Source organism: Pelodiscus sinensis, unplaced genomic scaffold (genome assembly GCF_049634645.1).
Source record: "Pelodiscus sinensis isolate JC-2024 unplaced genomic scaffold, ASM4963464v1 ctg59, whole genome shotgun sequence".
In the NCBI taxonomy this organism is placed as follows: Eukaryota; Metazoa; Chordata; order Testudines; family Trionychidae; genus Pelodiscus; species Pelodiscus sinensis.
Genome location: NW_027465846.1, coordinates 452,448 through 467,269, shown reverse-complemented (window position 1 = coordinate 467,269; position 14,822 = coordinate 452,448). Strand labels below are relative to the sequence as shown.

The following is a 14,822-nucleotide window of genomic DNA, read 5'->3' as shown; positions in this document are numbered from 1 at the left end:
GTGCAGCCCTGCCCAGCGTACTAGCCCCCCACCCGGAGCCCCACGCAGCTTTGCTCGCAGCCCGGAGACACGTTTATCGTGAAACCCCACGTGCGTTTCTTTAGGGGCAGAACCTGCAACGACAGAGGTCGGGGGGGGGGGGGGGAACTGCTTCCAAAAATAAAACCCGAAGGCGGAAAATATCCCCGTGCTAATTCTCTGGGGCACCCAGGGATGGTGGGTGCTGGAGGGCTTTTCCTTCCCACCAGCCTGCCAAGTCCCTGCCTTTCTCCACCTCCCGGCCCCTTCCTGCCTGCTGTTCCCGTGCCAGTTTGGGGCAGGCAGGCGGGGGGCCACGGTGCACCCTGGGCAGGGCCATGCTTAGGATTTGGGGGGGGCTGTCAAATGGTTTCGTTGCCACTTGAACGGCTCTTCCGCAGCTCCAATGGCTACTAACCACGCTGGCCGGCTTGTCTCGGGTCAGTTGGCTGGATCCCCTCCGGAGGAAGCCGAGCGGCAGAGCCGGGATAGGGAGAGGCGGGTGGGTGGGCACTAGGACCCAGAGGTGCCCCAGATTTTCAGATGCCCTATGCTGTTGCCTGTTCTGCATACCGATAAGGATGGCTTGGACCCCCAGGACTGTCCCTCCCAGCACAGGACCACACTGGCCGTGCTGCTCTCCCCCTGCACTGGGGCTGTTGGCTCAGCAGGGGAGGGGGCCTTTAGGTGGGGGGGCTGGGAGTCGGCCAGCTGGCATGGTGGGGAGGTTGCTGCCACCCTGTCTGGCCCCCTCGGACTGGGGGCGCTAGTCTGGGGCAGGGGCTAGCGGTCAACATGGGGTTTGGGCTCCGACGGGTACGGAAGGGGCGGGATCTTAGGTGGAAGGGGCGGGGCTGGGGGCTAGTGTCAGGGGTTCACCCCCCAAGTATGCCGTGGCCCCCTCTGTGTGCAGTGCCAGCTGCCGGCTGTCTCCAACAAGCTCGATTAGAATCAGAAAAGGGGCAGAGATAGGCCCCAGAAATGCCGAGGGGGCTGGAACAAAGCAGGGGATGGGTTCGGGAGCTATCAAATCCTGACGAAGTGAATAAAGAAATGTTATTAACCCCGTCCCATAACACACAAGCCAGGGGCCAGCCGATGGCGCTTCAATAGGCAGCAAGCAAAAGGGAGCATTTCCACACCCAGCACAGTCAATCTGTGGAACTCCTTGCCACAGGATGTTAGGAAGGCCAACAGCATATCATGGCTCAAAACAGCTCAGAGGAAGTTCCTGGAGGGTAGGTCTAAGGCGATCAGGACACAACCCCATGCACTAGGTGCCCCTAAATCTCCAGGTGCCTTCTGAAGCATCTGGCCCCAGCATTAGAGGCAAGCTACTGAGCTAATTGGACTCAGTCTAACTGTTTTCACCTTCCTAGACTCGTTACTTCCCCTCTAGATCCTGGATGTACTTAACCCTCCATCATGAGCTAGGCCTGGTGTTGGTTTGCTCCTAGGTGAAAGATTTGGGGCCACGCGGCACTGGAGCAATGGACAGAACAGGGCAGTTTTGGAAAGATCCCAGTATCTCCCCCCCCCCCCTCTCCTCCCCTCCCCGTCCCCCACTCCAGACTTCTGGCTGCTGGAGGTTTAGGGTCAACCTGAGCATGGGGTTTGTGTCCCTGCCCATCTTGGCTAGTGGCCATTGCAGGACCTTTCCTCCAGGAACTGATCCAGTTCTGTCTGGAATCCAGTTCTACTTTCTGCCCTCACAGTCCTGCAGCAGTGAGTTCCACCGGTTAGCTCTGTGTCCAGGGCGGGGGGAAGAAACGGGATTGTTTGTTTTGAACCCTGCTATCTATTGATTTGGGGAGGCAGAGTCCTGGGCAAGGAAGCAGCTCAGCTGGGATTTGCAGGGCCGCCGGGCCGCTGTGAGCAAACAGGGTGAAGTTTGGTGGGCCCATGGCAGGTGGTATCTCTCTCCGTTAGCAGAGCGGACGCGAGGTTAAGGGGCAGGCCAGTCTCCCTTGAGTCGTGCTGCAGAAAGGAAACTTCTCAACTTCCTCCCTCTCGCTGTCCCTTTCTTGCCCGGACCCAGATGGCTTCTGAGTCATGACAAAGGCGGGTTCTTGTCCCAGCTACCTGACACTTCCTGGACCGAGAGCCCCATGGATCTGGCTCGGCCACTCGTTCGTTGGTCCTGCTGTTGTCTGTGTGTCCCCCAGTCTTTAATAGCCCATCCATTCGTCCCCCGCATGTTTGGTGACACGTCTCACCCCACAGCCCCTGCTCTGCCCTGGGAGCAGCTTTCAAGCCCCGTTTCCTGCAGTGAGGGGCCATGGAAAGTACAGAGGGAAACTGAGGCAGGCATGACAGAAAGTTCCTGGCAGTGACTTCATAGAGCACTGGTTGGTCCCAGGGAGGGGCGGGGCTATGACCTCATAGTGCCCTACCTGGGCCCCGGGTAAGGGCAGGATTGTGACCTCATAGAGCCCTGGTCAGTCCCAGGGAGGGGCGGAGCCAGGACCTCAGAAAGCTCTGAGACGGGGAACCACCCAGCCAGCCCCGGGGTCACTGGAGGAGTGCCTTGGAAGTTGAGTGAGTTTTTGCTGTCGGGCGAGCGGCCATACTGGGGCAAAGGCCCATCTCACCCAGTGTCCTGGCCCCTGCCAGACCTTCAGGGGCATGCACAGAGCAGGACAGCTCTGGAGAGATTCCCCTCCCCAATCTTCCACCGTCTTCAGCCCATCAGAGGTGTAGGCCCACCCTCAAGATGGGGTTGCGTCCTTGTCCATCTGGGCTACTAGCCATGCCTGGACGACCCTGCCTCCAGGAACGGGCCTGGTTCTGTTCTGAGCCCAGTTGTGTTTTCAGCCCTCGCGACATCCCCAGGCAGTGAGTTCCACAGATTAACCAGCTGCTGCATGATGATGTCTTCCCTTCTGTTCCATTCACACCTGCTGCCTATTCGTTGCATGGTGACAGGGGAGGGATCACGTGAGGATTACCTGTTGTGTTCCCTCCCTCTGGGGCACCTGACACTGGCCACTGTTGGCAGACTGGACACTGGACTGGATGGGCCTTTGGTCTGACCCCATATGGCTGTTCTGATGTTCTTCCATTTCCAGAGACGTCTCCACAATGACTCCAAGATCTCTCTCTAAATTAGTCCCCATCCTTGGCTATGCAGAGCTGGGATTCAGTTTTCCAATGTGCATTATGTTGCATGTCTCAACATTGAATTTCAACTACTTTTTTATTGCTCAGTCACATAGTCTGGTGGGATCTTTTTGAAGCTCTTCAGTCTTCTCTGGTCTTAACTATCTTGAGCAGTTTAGTATCATCTAAGATTTTGCCACCTCCCTGCTTACCCCTTTCTCCAGGTCATTCATAAATAGATTGAATCGGACTGGTCCCAGGACAGACCCTTGGGGGACACCGCTCTGAAAACTGACCATTTATTTCTACCCTTTGTTTCCTACCTTTTAACCAGTTCTCAATCCACGAAGGGACCTTCTCTCTTATCCCATGACAGCTTACTTTGCTTAAGAGCCTTTGGTGAGGGACCTTGTCAAAAGCTTTCTGGAAATCTAAGTACACTATATCTACTGGATCCCTCTTCTTCTCTTGACCCCCTCAAAGAACTCTAGCAGATTAGTAAGGTATGGTTTCCCTTTCCCATGTTGACTTGCCCTCTAGAAATTATGTTCATCTATGAGTCTGACAATTTTATTCTTTACTATAGTTTCAACTGCTTTCCCTGGTACTGCCATTAGTCTTACCGGTCTGTAATTGCCAGGATCACCTCTAGAGCCCTTTTAAAATATTGACATCACGTTAGCTATCTTCCCATCATTAGGTACAGGCGCTGGCTTAAAGGATAGGTTACAAACCCCAGTTAGTTCTAGTTTCACATTTGATTGCCTTCCGAACTCTTGGGGGAATGCCATCCGGTCCCGGGGACTTTACTGTTTTGCTTGTTGATTTGTTCCGAAACCTCCTCTAATGACACTTCAGTCTGGGGCAGTTCCTCAGATGTAAGCCAGGAGAAAGGCCTGGGTTTGGGGATCTCTCTCACATAAGAACATAAGAACGGCTGTACCGGGTCAGATCAAAGGTTCATCTAGCCCAGTAGCCTGTCTGCCGACAGTGGCCAGCACCAGGTGCCCCGAGGGGGTGGACCAAAGACAATGATCAAGCGATTTGTTTCCTGCCATCCATCTCCAGCCTCTGACAAACAGAGGTCAGGGACGCCATTTCTATCCCCTGGCTAATAGCCTTTTATGGACCTAACTTCCATGAAATTATCTAGCTTCTCTTTAAACTCTGTTATAGTCCTAGCCTTCACAGCCTCCTCTGGCAAGGAGTTCCACAGGTTGACTATGTGCTGTGTGAAGAAGAACTTTCTTTTATTAGTTTTAAACCTGCTACCCATTAATTTCATTTGGTGTCCTCTAGTTCTTCTATTATGGGAACTAATACATAACTTTTCTTTATCGGCCCTCTCCACACCACTCATGATTTTATAGACCTCTATCCTATCCCCCCTCGGTCTCCTCTTTTCTAAACTGAAAAGTCCCAGCCGCTTTAGCCATCCTCAGCCAGGAAGGCTTGTGTTCTGCTGTTATTTCATATGTAACGGTTTGTTTCCTTTTGTTCTCCTGGCTTCATCCTGGGTGTCTCTGTCCCCTGGCCCATCCCTTGCCCCCGCATCTCCCGCTGCTCTTTGTCACCGCCAGGGCAGGATGGACACGGATGACCTGAAGCTGGCGCTGGAGAGGCAGCGGGGTGAGAACAAGGAGCTGGTGGAAACTCTGCTGCAGCTGGAGGCCGACTATTCCCAGCTGCAACAGGAGCGAGCCGAGGTGCAGGAGGAGGCGGACAGGTGAGGGGCGTGTGGGGCCGGGCAGGAGAGGGCCAGAGCCAGAGGCGAGGTGTCGGGTCAACACATCCTTGCTGATAACCAGCAGCCCCACTAACTTTTTCCACCCCTGAGCGGGAGCTGTTTTTGTAGACAGGACTGCAGCTCGGTGGTAGTGCTTCCTCTCCCCCACACCCCTCAGGGCCTGTCCTACCTCATCTAGCAGAGCTTGCCAGCCTCCCACTGGAGTGCCTCACTGGGATCCCACCGCTGACACCAGCTGCAGGCTTGGTATAGGTGAGGTCCTAGGTTTACTCCTGGGCCTGTCCAGGAGTTTTCAAGAAGGATTTGGAGAAGGTCCAGAAAAGAGCAACGAAAGGTCTAGAGAACATCTATCTCAGAGGCTGGGGTGCAAAGGCTTTGGGTTGGGGGATGAGAAGTTTGAGGGAGCAGGCTCCAGGTTTAGGGAGGAGCTCTGGGTTGGGGCTGTGGATTAGAGTTTGGGGAACAGGAGAGGCTATAGGCTCTCGGCTCGGGTTGGGGATGAGGGTTTGGAGTGTAGGATGAGGGCCTGGGGCTTACCTGGGCAGCTCCCTGCTGGGGCTAGCTAGGAGGGCCCCACACACACACACACACACACACACACACGCACTAGCTCCAGCGCTTGGGAGGCAAGATCTCTCCTGGTGGCATCTACTGAGCCCCTGGGGCTTGGTGGGAAGCAGCCATGTGAGCAAGCGACCTGCAGTTTCCTACGGCTCGCTGCCAGCGCAGGCTCTGAGGAACAAAGGCTGCTGGGTATTCTTCCCAGCTGGGGCCTACCCCCTGCCTGGTGGTGCTGGAGCAGCTTTTGGGTGATGGGGGAGCTCTTGCTGAGACCTGGGGCCCTCCTGGGGTGTACGGAATAGGGGCAGCTGGAGGTGCTGTGGCCGGGAGTGACCCCACGCTCGGTTCCGGGGCCTGCAATTCACGTGGGTCGCTGAGCAGCGGGAAAAGGGGGCTGAGAGAGGAACCGGGGGGATGACTCAAGCGAGAGACACCGGGAGCTCGGCATCCTTGGCAGAGCAAAGAGCTAGCTCTCGGGACCGAACCAAGGCCAGGGACCGCCAGGAGGCCAGGCCTGGAAGGCGCATTTTGGCCATCTCTGGCTCCAGTCCAGGCTGAAATCTTGTCTCCTGCCTGCGGGGTCCCCAGGCTGCGGAGGGCCACGCGCACCACGGAGGAGACGGACGACGTCTGGGAGGAGCTGGACGTTGCCAAGTCCAGCCTGCTGCACGTCCAGCGGGAGGTCAAGCTCCTGAAACGCCAGCAGGAGAGTTTGGTGAGGAGAGGGGGAGGCCGATTCGAAGCGCCTACTCCTGTTGGCTTCCTCTTCCTCACTCCCGCCAGGGCCTGTCCTCACCCCCCATCTAGCAGAGCTTGCCAGCCTCCCACTGGAGAGCCTCACTGGGATCCCACCGCTGACACCAACTGCAGGCAAAGCTGAGTTTTCCCTCTAAGGGATGGCCCAATGGTTAGGGTGGTGGGTTAGAGTGGTGGCCAGCTGTGCGGCAGAATCAGTTTTGGTTCCTCTATTATTCTATCCCAGATGTTGTGTGGTTGTGAGAGAGTTGCTCCGTGACTTATTCTTCCCCCCCCCCCCCCCCCCCCGCCCGCGAGAGACACAGCTGCTGGTAGGCTTGGGCCAGCTCCATCTGGGATGGAAAAGGAGGTTTTCAGATGAAACTAGAAAAGTCTGACCGCTCTGGCTATCGTAGGGCTGCTACCCATCCGGGTCTGACCCAGCTGGTTTTTGGTTTCTGTATCTGGGTACTCGAAAGGGTAGCCAGGTGCTCTGTTTTCAACTGACAAGTCTGGGATGAAAGAGGACGTGGGAACCTTACATGGCACCTGAACCAAAAGTCTGGCTGCCGTGGGCCAGGAGGAGGCTGCAAAGGGGGCATGACCTCCGAGGAGGAGGCAAAATAGGGCCAGGGCCTTGGGAGGGGATGCATAGGAGGGGTGGAGACGGGGAAAAACAGTTGGGAAAAGGGGTAGGGCCTTGGGGAAAAGGCAGGAAAGGGGGTGGAGCTTTGGGAAAGAGGCGGGGCAGGGTTGAGGCCTTGAGGAAGAGGCCGGGCAGGGGGCGGGGAAGAGGCAGGGTAGCAGGTGGGGCCTTGGGAAGAGGCGGGGCAGGGGCGGGGCCTTGGGAAGAGGTGGGGCAGGGGATGGAGCCTTGGGGAAGAGGCAAGGCAGGGGTGGGGTCTTGGGAAGAGGCGGGGCAGGGGGCGGGGTCTTGGGAAGAGGCGGGGCAGGGGCGGGGCCTCTGGGGTCCGGTGACCAGCCGCCAGTGAGAAAGGCAGCAAACGTGTCCCGTGTCCGCAGGAGGAGGAGAAGCAGGAGATGCGCTGCACCATCCAGGAGCTGACAACCGAGGTACGGCCGCAGCGGGCATGGGGAGGGGAGGGGAGGGGAGGGGAGGGGAGGGGAGGGGAGGGGAGGGGAGGGGCGGGGGCCATTTGATTTCACAGCTCCCCCCCTCCATTTGCTCCTGCAGAACCTCACCCTGACCAAGGCCAGCTTCCGGAGCCACCAGCAGCTCTTGGAGATGCAGCAAGCCCTGAAGCAGCTAAAGGTGGGGCCACTCCCAGCTCTCTCGGGCCGCAGGGCAGCCCGGAGCCCCCGGGGCGACCTCCCAGTGGGCGAGTTCCAGAGAGGGCTGCCGGATGCCTCTGTTCTGTTCTCAGCTCTTCCCCACCCCTGCTGTGCGACCTGGGACAACACACCGTGCCTCAGTTACCCCTCCGACCCCAGGCACGCTCTTTGGCGCAGGGAATTTCATTCGCTGTGGGTCTGGGCAGGGCCTGGTGTAATGGGAGGGCCCTGATGTGGGTCAGCTGCTGCCTGTTCCCCAGACCCACACCATGCAGGGCCACTGCCCTGCGATTGCTCCCATGGCAGGAAAGATCCCCCCCCCCTCCCGTTTGCAGGTGTTTGTCAGCTGCAGGGTCCAGAGGTGGGTCCAGGCAGGGAGGTTTTATTGCACCAGGGAAGTGGGGTTAACCCAGCAGGAGAAGCCTGTGGGCTGCATAATTGAGTGAGGCAGGATGAGGGGAGCACATATGTGACCCCCAAATGGTTTGGGTGACCCCCCTCCCAGCTTTCCACCCCCTTAAGGCCCTCTCCCTGTGCCTAGATGGATCTACAGCGTGTCAAGGAAGAGAGAGACACACAGGAGAAGGAGCTGGCCAAGGTAACGGGCCAAGATGTAAATTTCCCACTCACACACTCCTGCCTGCCAAAGAGCGGCTGTTTGAACCGGGCGATCACCTGTTCCAGCTTGTTGACGCTTGGCGGAGGCATCAGTTTGCCTTTCAGCTCTGCTGAATCACTTGGAAGCTGTTGCCCGAGTGTTGGAACACGTCTTATACAGAAGGGTTTTATAACTTAGCATTCAACGTGGCCTCGTGCGTTGCGCCAGGACGGTGATGTTCAGCAGATTATGTGTTTTCAAATCAGATTCACAGAATCATCGAGCTGAAAGGAGCCTCAAGAAGTCATTGACACCAAAGTGTGGGGCACTCAACAAGCCCCCCCATCCACAGTCCAGTGTGGCTCACAGCCAGCAGATAGAACACAAGGGTTTGTTAGTCGACAGGGACACAGCACAGAGCAGACTTGTCAGCACAGGAACCAGGAGCAGCCACGTCTGTGGGAGAGGGAGGCCCAGACCTAGGGCCTGGCTCTTTTCTTGCTTACGCAAGCAGCTCAGACTGCCTCACTCCACGCTGACTAGTCCCAGCCCCCAAGCCAGGCTCCTCCTCCGGCCTTTGTCCTGCTGCTCTGGCAATAGGTGTCGCCCCCCTCCCAGGCTCCCATTACAACGGCCATCGGGCACTGTGTACATGTGGGAGCCTGTCACACCGAAATTCCCATCCCCATCTAGGTACTGGTGGAGTGCCCAGGGAAACTGAGGCACACACACAGGGTAACTATAAGACCCCACTTAGTCACAGTCATCAAGTCCAGTCTTCTGCCCTCATGGCAGGACCAAGCTTACATATCTCCAGGGATGGGGATTCCACAACCTTCCCTGGCAATTGATTCCAGTGTTTGCCCACCCTGACAAGCAGGAAGTTTTTCCGAATGTCCAACCTCACCCTCCCTTGCTGCAGTTGAAGCCCATTGCTCCTTGTCCCGTCCTCAGAGGCCAAGGGGAACAACTTTTCTCCCTCCTTGTAACACCCTTTTAGGTACTTGAAAGCTGCTCTCATGTCCCCTCTCAGTCTTCTCTTTTCTAACCTAAACAAGTCCAATTCCTTCAGTCTTGCCTCCTAGCTCCTGTTCTCTAGACCTTCCATCAGCCTTGTTGCTCTTCTCTGGGCCTTCTCCAATTTCCCCACATTTTCCTTGTAACGTGGTGCCCAGAACTGGACACAATCCTCCAGCTCAGGCATGGAGTAGAACAGACGATTTGCCTCTCGTGTCTTGCTCACAACACACGGGTTATGCATCCCAGAATCAGATTTGCTTTTTTTTTGCCACATGCGCTGTTAGCCTTCTTGGCCATGAGGCACACACTGCTGACTCCTATCCTGGGTGTTGTCCACTGCGATCCCCAGGGCCTTTTCCGCACCATGGCTGTTATCAACGGTTCCTTCTGTCTTTCGGGCACCGTTGTCGTGAGTTCGCTTTGGAGGCTACTTTCCTGAGGTTGGTGCGGAAGGCGGGCACGCGGCCGACACGGCCTCGCGACACGTTGGCAGCCACGTCTGTTCCAGCCCAAAACTTGAGCGCCAGAGAGTTTCACGTTGTCAAGGCAGAAAGTAGAGACTCTTGATGGGTTCGGATGTGGGTTTGGAAGGGCGTCTCCCAGATGTAAGGGTGCCTTTGGGGTCATGGCCATTACAGGCCTCAGTTGGGTGTGTCAGATCATTGGTTTATGCAAACTTCTGTGCTACCCATGGGCATATGGCTGGCTGAGAGGCTGAAGAGCATTGGAGCAAGTGGAGTTCTCCATAAGGTATTGTTCTCCATGGGGTATTGTTCTTCATGAGGTATTGTTCCTCTACAGGGTCTTATTGTCCATGGAGTATTGTTCTCCACAGGGCATTGTTCTCCGCGTGGTATTGTTGTCCACGGAGTATTGTTCTCTATGGGGTATTGTTCCTCCACAGGGTATTGTTCTCCACGTGGTATTGTTGTCCATGGAGTATTGTTCTCCATGGGGTATTGTTCCTCCACAGGGTATTGTTCTCCACGTGGTATTGTTGTCCATGGGGTATTGTTCTTCACAGGGTATTGTTCTCCATGGGATATGGTTCTCCATGGGCTATTGTTCCTCCAGGGGGTATTATTGTCCATGGGGTATTGTTCTCTACAGGGTATTATTGTCCATGGAGTATTGTTTCCATGGGGTTCTTCACAGGGTATCGTTCTCCATGAGGTATTGTTCTCCACCAGGTATGGTTCTCCACAGGGTATTGTTCTCCACAGGTTGGTTATTGCTCCCCATGGGATATGGTTCTCCATGAGGTATTGTTCTCCACGGGGCATTGTTCTCCATGGTGTATTGTTCTCCCTAGCATATAATTACTGTGCCACTGCCCCCATGCCAGCTTGCTTTGGCGTCCCCGGGATAGCCCCAAACATTCACCGGGGCCTGTTCTTTCAGGAAAAGCTCCGCTCCGCCGAGCTGACGGAGACGATTCGGGAGCAACGAGAGATCCAAGAGGTATCGGACTTTGTTGGCCTGCAGAAGCTGCCCAGCCCGACGCAGGGACCCTCGGCGCGCGGGGCGGAGGGGGGCCGGGGCCCTGGCGCTCACGCGGGCCGGGCGGGGCCGGGGGGCTGCCCGAGTGGGGGGAGGAGGCCAGTCGGCACACTGTGTCCTTACGGCCTGGGCCTTTGTTTTAAGGTCCTGCAGAGCAAAATAAACCAGCTGAAAGAAGAGCTGGAGGATTCGGAGCAGCAGAACGCGCTGTAAGTCAGAGCCGCCGTCCATGGGCCCTAGCTCCATTGGAGTCCATGGGGCCAGACCCCCGCTGGGTCCATGGGCCCTAGCTCCATTGGAGTCCATGGGGCCAGACCCCCGCTGGGTCCATGGGCCCTGGCTCCATTGGAGTCCATGGGGCCAGACCCCCGCTGGATCCATGGGCCCTAGCTCCATTGGAGTCCATGGGGCCAAACCCCCGCTGGGTCCATGGGCCCTAGCTCCATTGGAGTCCATGGGGCCAGACCCCCGCTGGGTCCATGAGCCCTAGCTCCATTGGAGTCCATGGGGCCAGACCCCCGCTGGGTCCATGGGCCCTAGCTCCATTGGAGTCCATGGGGCCAGACCCCCGCTGGGTCCATGAGCCCTAGCTCCATTGGAGTCCATGGGGCCAGACCCCCGCTGGGTCCATGGGCCCTAGCTCCATTGGAGTCCATGGGGCCAGACCCCCGCTGGGTCCATGGGCCCTAGCTCCATTGGAGTCCATGGGGCCAGACCCCCGCTGGGTCCATGGGCCCTGGCTCCATTGGAGTCCATGGGGCCAGACCCCCGCTGGGTCCATGGGCCCTAGCTCCATTGGAGTCCATGGGGCCAGACCCCCAGCTGGTGGGACCTGGGTCCAGGCCGACGGGAGGGGAGGGGCCCAGAGCCGGTTCCCATTCCCTCCCCGCCTGTAATTGTAATTGACCGAACCCTAAGGAAGACAAATTCTCCAGCGTCCCACAGCGGTAGGTTCAGACAGAGGTAGAAGCACAGAACTCTAGCCCGGGCAGGGACCAACAGAGGTCACCGGGTCCAGTCCCCTGCCCTCTCGGCAGCACCGAGCGCCCTGTAGAGCTGGGAGAACCCAGCCCATGGCTGGAGCAGGTGCATCCCCGGGACGACTCTGCTAGCTCCCTGGGCTAGCGCCCTCCCATGTCTCCCTCTTGTCTCCCGCAGCCAGAAGCTGGAGGAGGGCGAGGACCTCTCCGGCTCGCTGCTGTGCGAGATCGTGGAGGCCAAGCTGGTAAGGATGCCTGGGCAGGGAGGGGGGGAAGTCGGGGGGTGAACTGGGGCTGGGAGCCAATTCCCAGCGTTGCCCACTCCCGGGAGCCTTGGGTCCCCTCCGTGGAACCGGGGAGAGACAGTCCTGCCGTGGTTGGTCTTGGCTAGTTAGACTGGAAGCCGCTGGGGACAGGAACTGTTGCTCAGCCAGGGTCTGGGATGCGCCTGGCCCGACGGGCCCTGATCTCGGCCGGGGTCTGGGATGCGCCTGGCCCGACGGGCCCTGATCTCGGCCGGGGTCTGGGATGCGCCTGGCCCGACGGGCCCTGATCTCGGCCGGGGTCTGGGCTGCGCCTGGCCCGACGGGCCCTGATCTCGGCCGGGGTCTGGGCTGCGCCTGGCCCGACGGGCCCTGATCTCGGCCGGGGTCTGGGCTGCGCCTGGCCCGACGGGCCCTGATCTCGGCCGGGGTCTGGGCTGCGCCTGGCCCGACGGGCCCTGATCTCGGCCGGGGTCTGGGCTGCGCCTGGCCCGACGGGCCCTGATCTCGGCCGGGGTCTGGGCTGCGCCTGGCCTGACAGGGCCCTGATCTCGGCCGGGGTCTGGGCAGCGCCTGGTGTGACAGGGTGTCGACCTCAGTCGGTTTCCGTGCTGCGCCGAGCGTGCAACCAGGGCCCAGGTCTCCGCGGAGGCCCAGCCCCGCTGCAATGCGACCCCTAACAAAGCTTCCCGCCGGTGCTTCCACAGGAGACGCGCCTGGTGGCGAAGAAACGCGGCGTTGCCTACTGGCTGTGGTGAGTGCTGGGTGTGCGGCTCCGGGCAGGGATCTCCACCGTGCGGTCCAGCAGCCGCATTCTTCTCCTGGTTGATTCGGGGCCGTGGCTCCGTTACCATTTCCCAGCTGGTCCCCGGAGCCGTCACTTCCTTGCGTGCTGATTACTCATTTCTTCCCAGCTTTTCCTGGGGCTTTTCCCCATTGGAGGCCATTAATCAGTGAGTCCATCGTGATCATAATTCAAACTGATCTGGACGCACTGGAGAAATGGTCGGAGGTAAACAGGGTGAAGTTGAATAAGGACCAATGCAAAGTGCTCCACTTAGGGAGGAACAATCCGTGTCACACACACAGAATGGGAAGCGACTGTCTAGGAAGGAGTCCAGCAGAAAGGGATCTAGGGGTCAGAGTGGACCACACGCAGTGTGATGCTGTTGCAAAAAAACCAAACCTGATTCTGGGAGGCATGAACAGGAGAGCTGTGAGCAAGACACGAGAAGTCATTCTTCCTCTACTCTGCGCTGATTAGGCCTCAGTTGGAGTACTGGGTCCAGTTCTGGTCACCGCATTTCAGGAAAGATGTGGAGAAATTGGAGGTCCAGAGAAGAGCAACAAGACTGATGAAAGGTCTAGAGAACAGGAGCTAGGAGGGAAGAGTGAAAGAACTGGGCTTGTGTAGTTTGGAAAGGAGAAGACTGAGGGGACAGGATAGAACTTTTCAAATATCTAAAAGGGTGTCACAAGGAGGAGGGAGAAAAATTGTTCTCCTTGGCCTCTGAGGATTGGACAAGAAGCAATGGGCTTCAACTGCAGCAAGGGAGGTTTAGGTTGGACATGAAGGGAAACTTCCTGCCTGTTGGGGTGGTGAAACCCTGGAATAAATTGCTGAGGGAGGTTGTGGAATCTCCCTCTCTGGAGATATTTAAGAGCAGTTTGGACAGACACCTGTCAGGGATGATCTAGATGGTGCTGGGTCCTCCCATGGGGGCAGGGGACTGGACTTGATGACCTCTCGAGGTCCCTTCCAGTTCTAATGTTCTATGATTCTATGATATGATTGAAATGCACCAGCCCATCTACCCCGGTATCTGGTCTCCTGATAGAGGCTGCTGCCATCTAATGCAGTGGAAGGTGCAATCTGCCCCCTAGGGGCTGACAGTGGAATAACCCACCCATCCAGCCCAGTGCCCCCAACCCCAGTAATTTGATGTTGGCTCCTGCCTGGTGTCGGGTTGGGGTTTGATGCCCTCCACAGCTCAGGGGCCAGTTTCCCAGCTGGGGTCTTTTATTGTCATGCTGTTGAGTCCAGAGACTGGCACCAGCAGGGGTTCTGGCCCAGGGTCTCCATAACTCCTGACCGGGTGCCGCGGACTAAAAGTGACTCTGCGGTTTGACCCCACGTCATGGAGCTGGATAGAAAAAACTAACTGGGGAGGTGGGGTCCCAGTGGGCCCCTTTTGGGCCTCTAGACTTTGGTTGGATCCTACAGAGCTTACAATCCAGTGGCGGGGAGTTCCGCAGTCTCTCAGATCCCTCTTTCTCCGCAGGACCCTGGCCTCCCTCTACATCTGGCTCCAGCTGCTGGCCGGCTCCCTCCTGGCAGTCGCCGCCCTCTACATGTACTTCTTTGACGGGGAGTTCATCTACCGCGCGCTGCCCCTGGTGCTTTCCGAGCACGGCTACGACCGGCTGGCCTCCGGCCTGAGCGGCCACCTCACCCTGCACAGCCAGGGGCTCCTGCCCTTCTGAGCCCCCCGCACCACACACGCACCAGGCAGGGGTGCGTGGAGGAGAACCCGGCAGAGGCCCCTGGGTGATTAAATTATTTAACCACCACGTGAGGCCTCGGGGACATCACCGGATTGGCCCCGTGTCTTGTGGGGCTGACCCTACCCCACAGGCTTCAGCAAACCCCCTACTACCCACAATTCCAAGCTCCAGAGGAAGATACCTTATCCATTAGTCCTCTGGGACCCACCCCACCGCCCTACTGGGAGCTGCCCGGCTCCTCCTGGGTGCAGGCCTGTCTCTCGGGGGAGGTTCTTCTCCTCCAGGCTGTGGAGAAGCAGGGGAAACTGAGGCACACAAGCAGCCACCTCTGAATCTCTCCTCCCACCCCTGATTTGGGCTACCTAACTCCACTAGGCCTAGTAAGTGCCCCGGGCCCAGCAGAGGGGAGGTGCCCACTCATGTTGGGGGGGACGGGAACGGCTGCAGATGTTATTTACCGGGTGTGTCCTGACCCCCATCTCCCAGCGTCAACAAGTGGAAGG

At 57.9% G+C, this 14,822-nt stretch overlaps 1 protein-coding gene across 2 annotated transcripts; it reads left to right on the top strand.

Moving 5' to 3' along the window:
• The first annotated feature begins 2,463 nt into the window (after window positions 1–2,463).
• On the top strand, window positions 2,464–14,385 carry LOC142823715 (uncharacterized). 2 transcript variants are annotated; one of them, XM_075914922.1, is made up of 11 exons: window positions 2,464–2,556; window positions 4,698–4,843; window positions 6,014–6,140; window positions 7,184–7,234; window positions 7,356–7,433; window positions 7,995–8,051; window positions 10,473–10,532; window positions 10,716–10,780; window positions 11,730–11,796; window positions 12,522–12,568; window positions 14,097–14,385. In XM_075914922.1, exons 2-11 carry the CDS (start codon window positions 4,704–4,706, stop codon window positions 14,296–14,298), a joined length of 894 nt encoding a protein of 297 aa, XP_075771037.1. In that variant the 5' UTR covers window positions 2,464–2,556; window positions 4,698–4,703; the 3' UTR covers window positions 14,299–14,385. The 2 variants fall into 2 exon arrangements, with proteins under 2 accessions (XP_075771037.1, XP_075771038.1); XM_075914923.1 differs by having other exon boundaries at window positions 2,482–2,556; window positions 4,703–4,843.
• The last annotated feature ends 437 nt before the right edge of the window (window positions 14,386–14,822 follow it).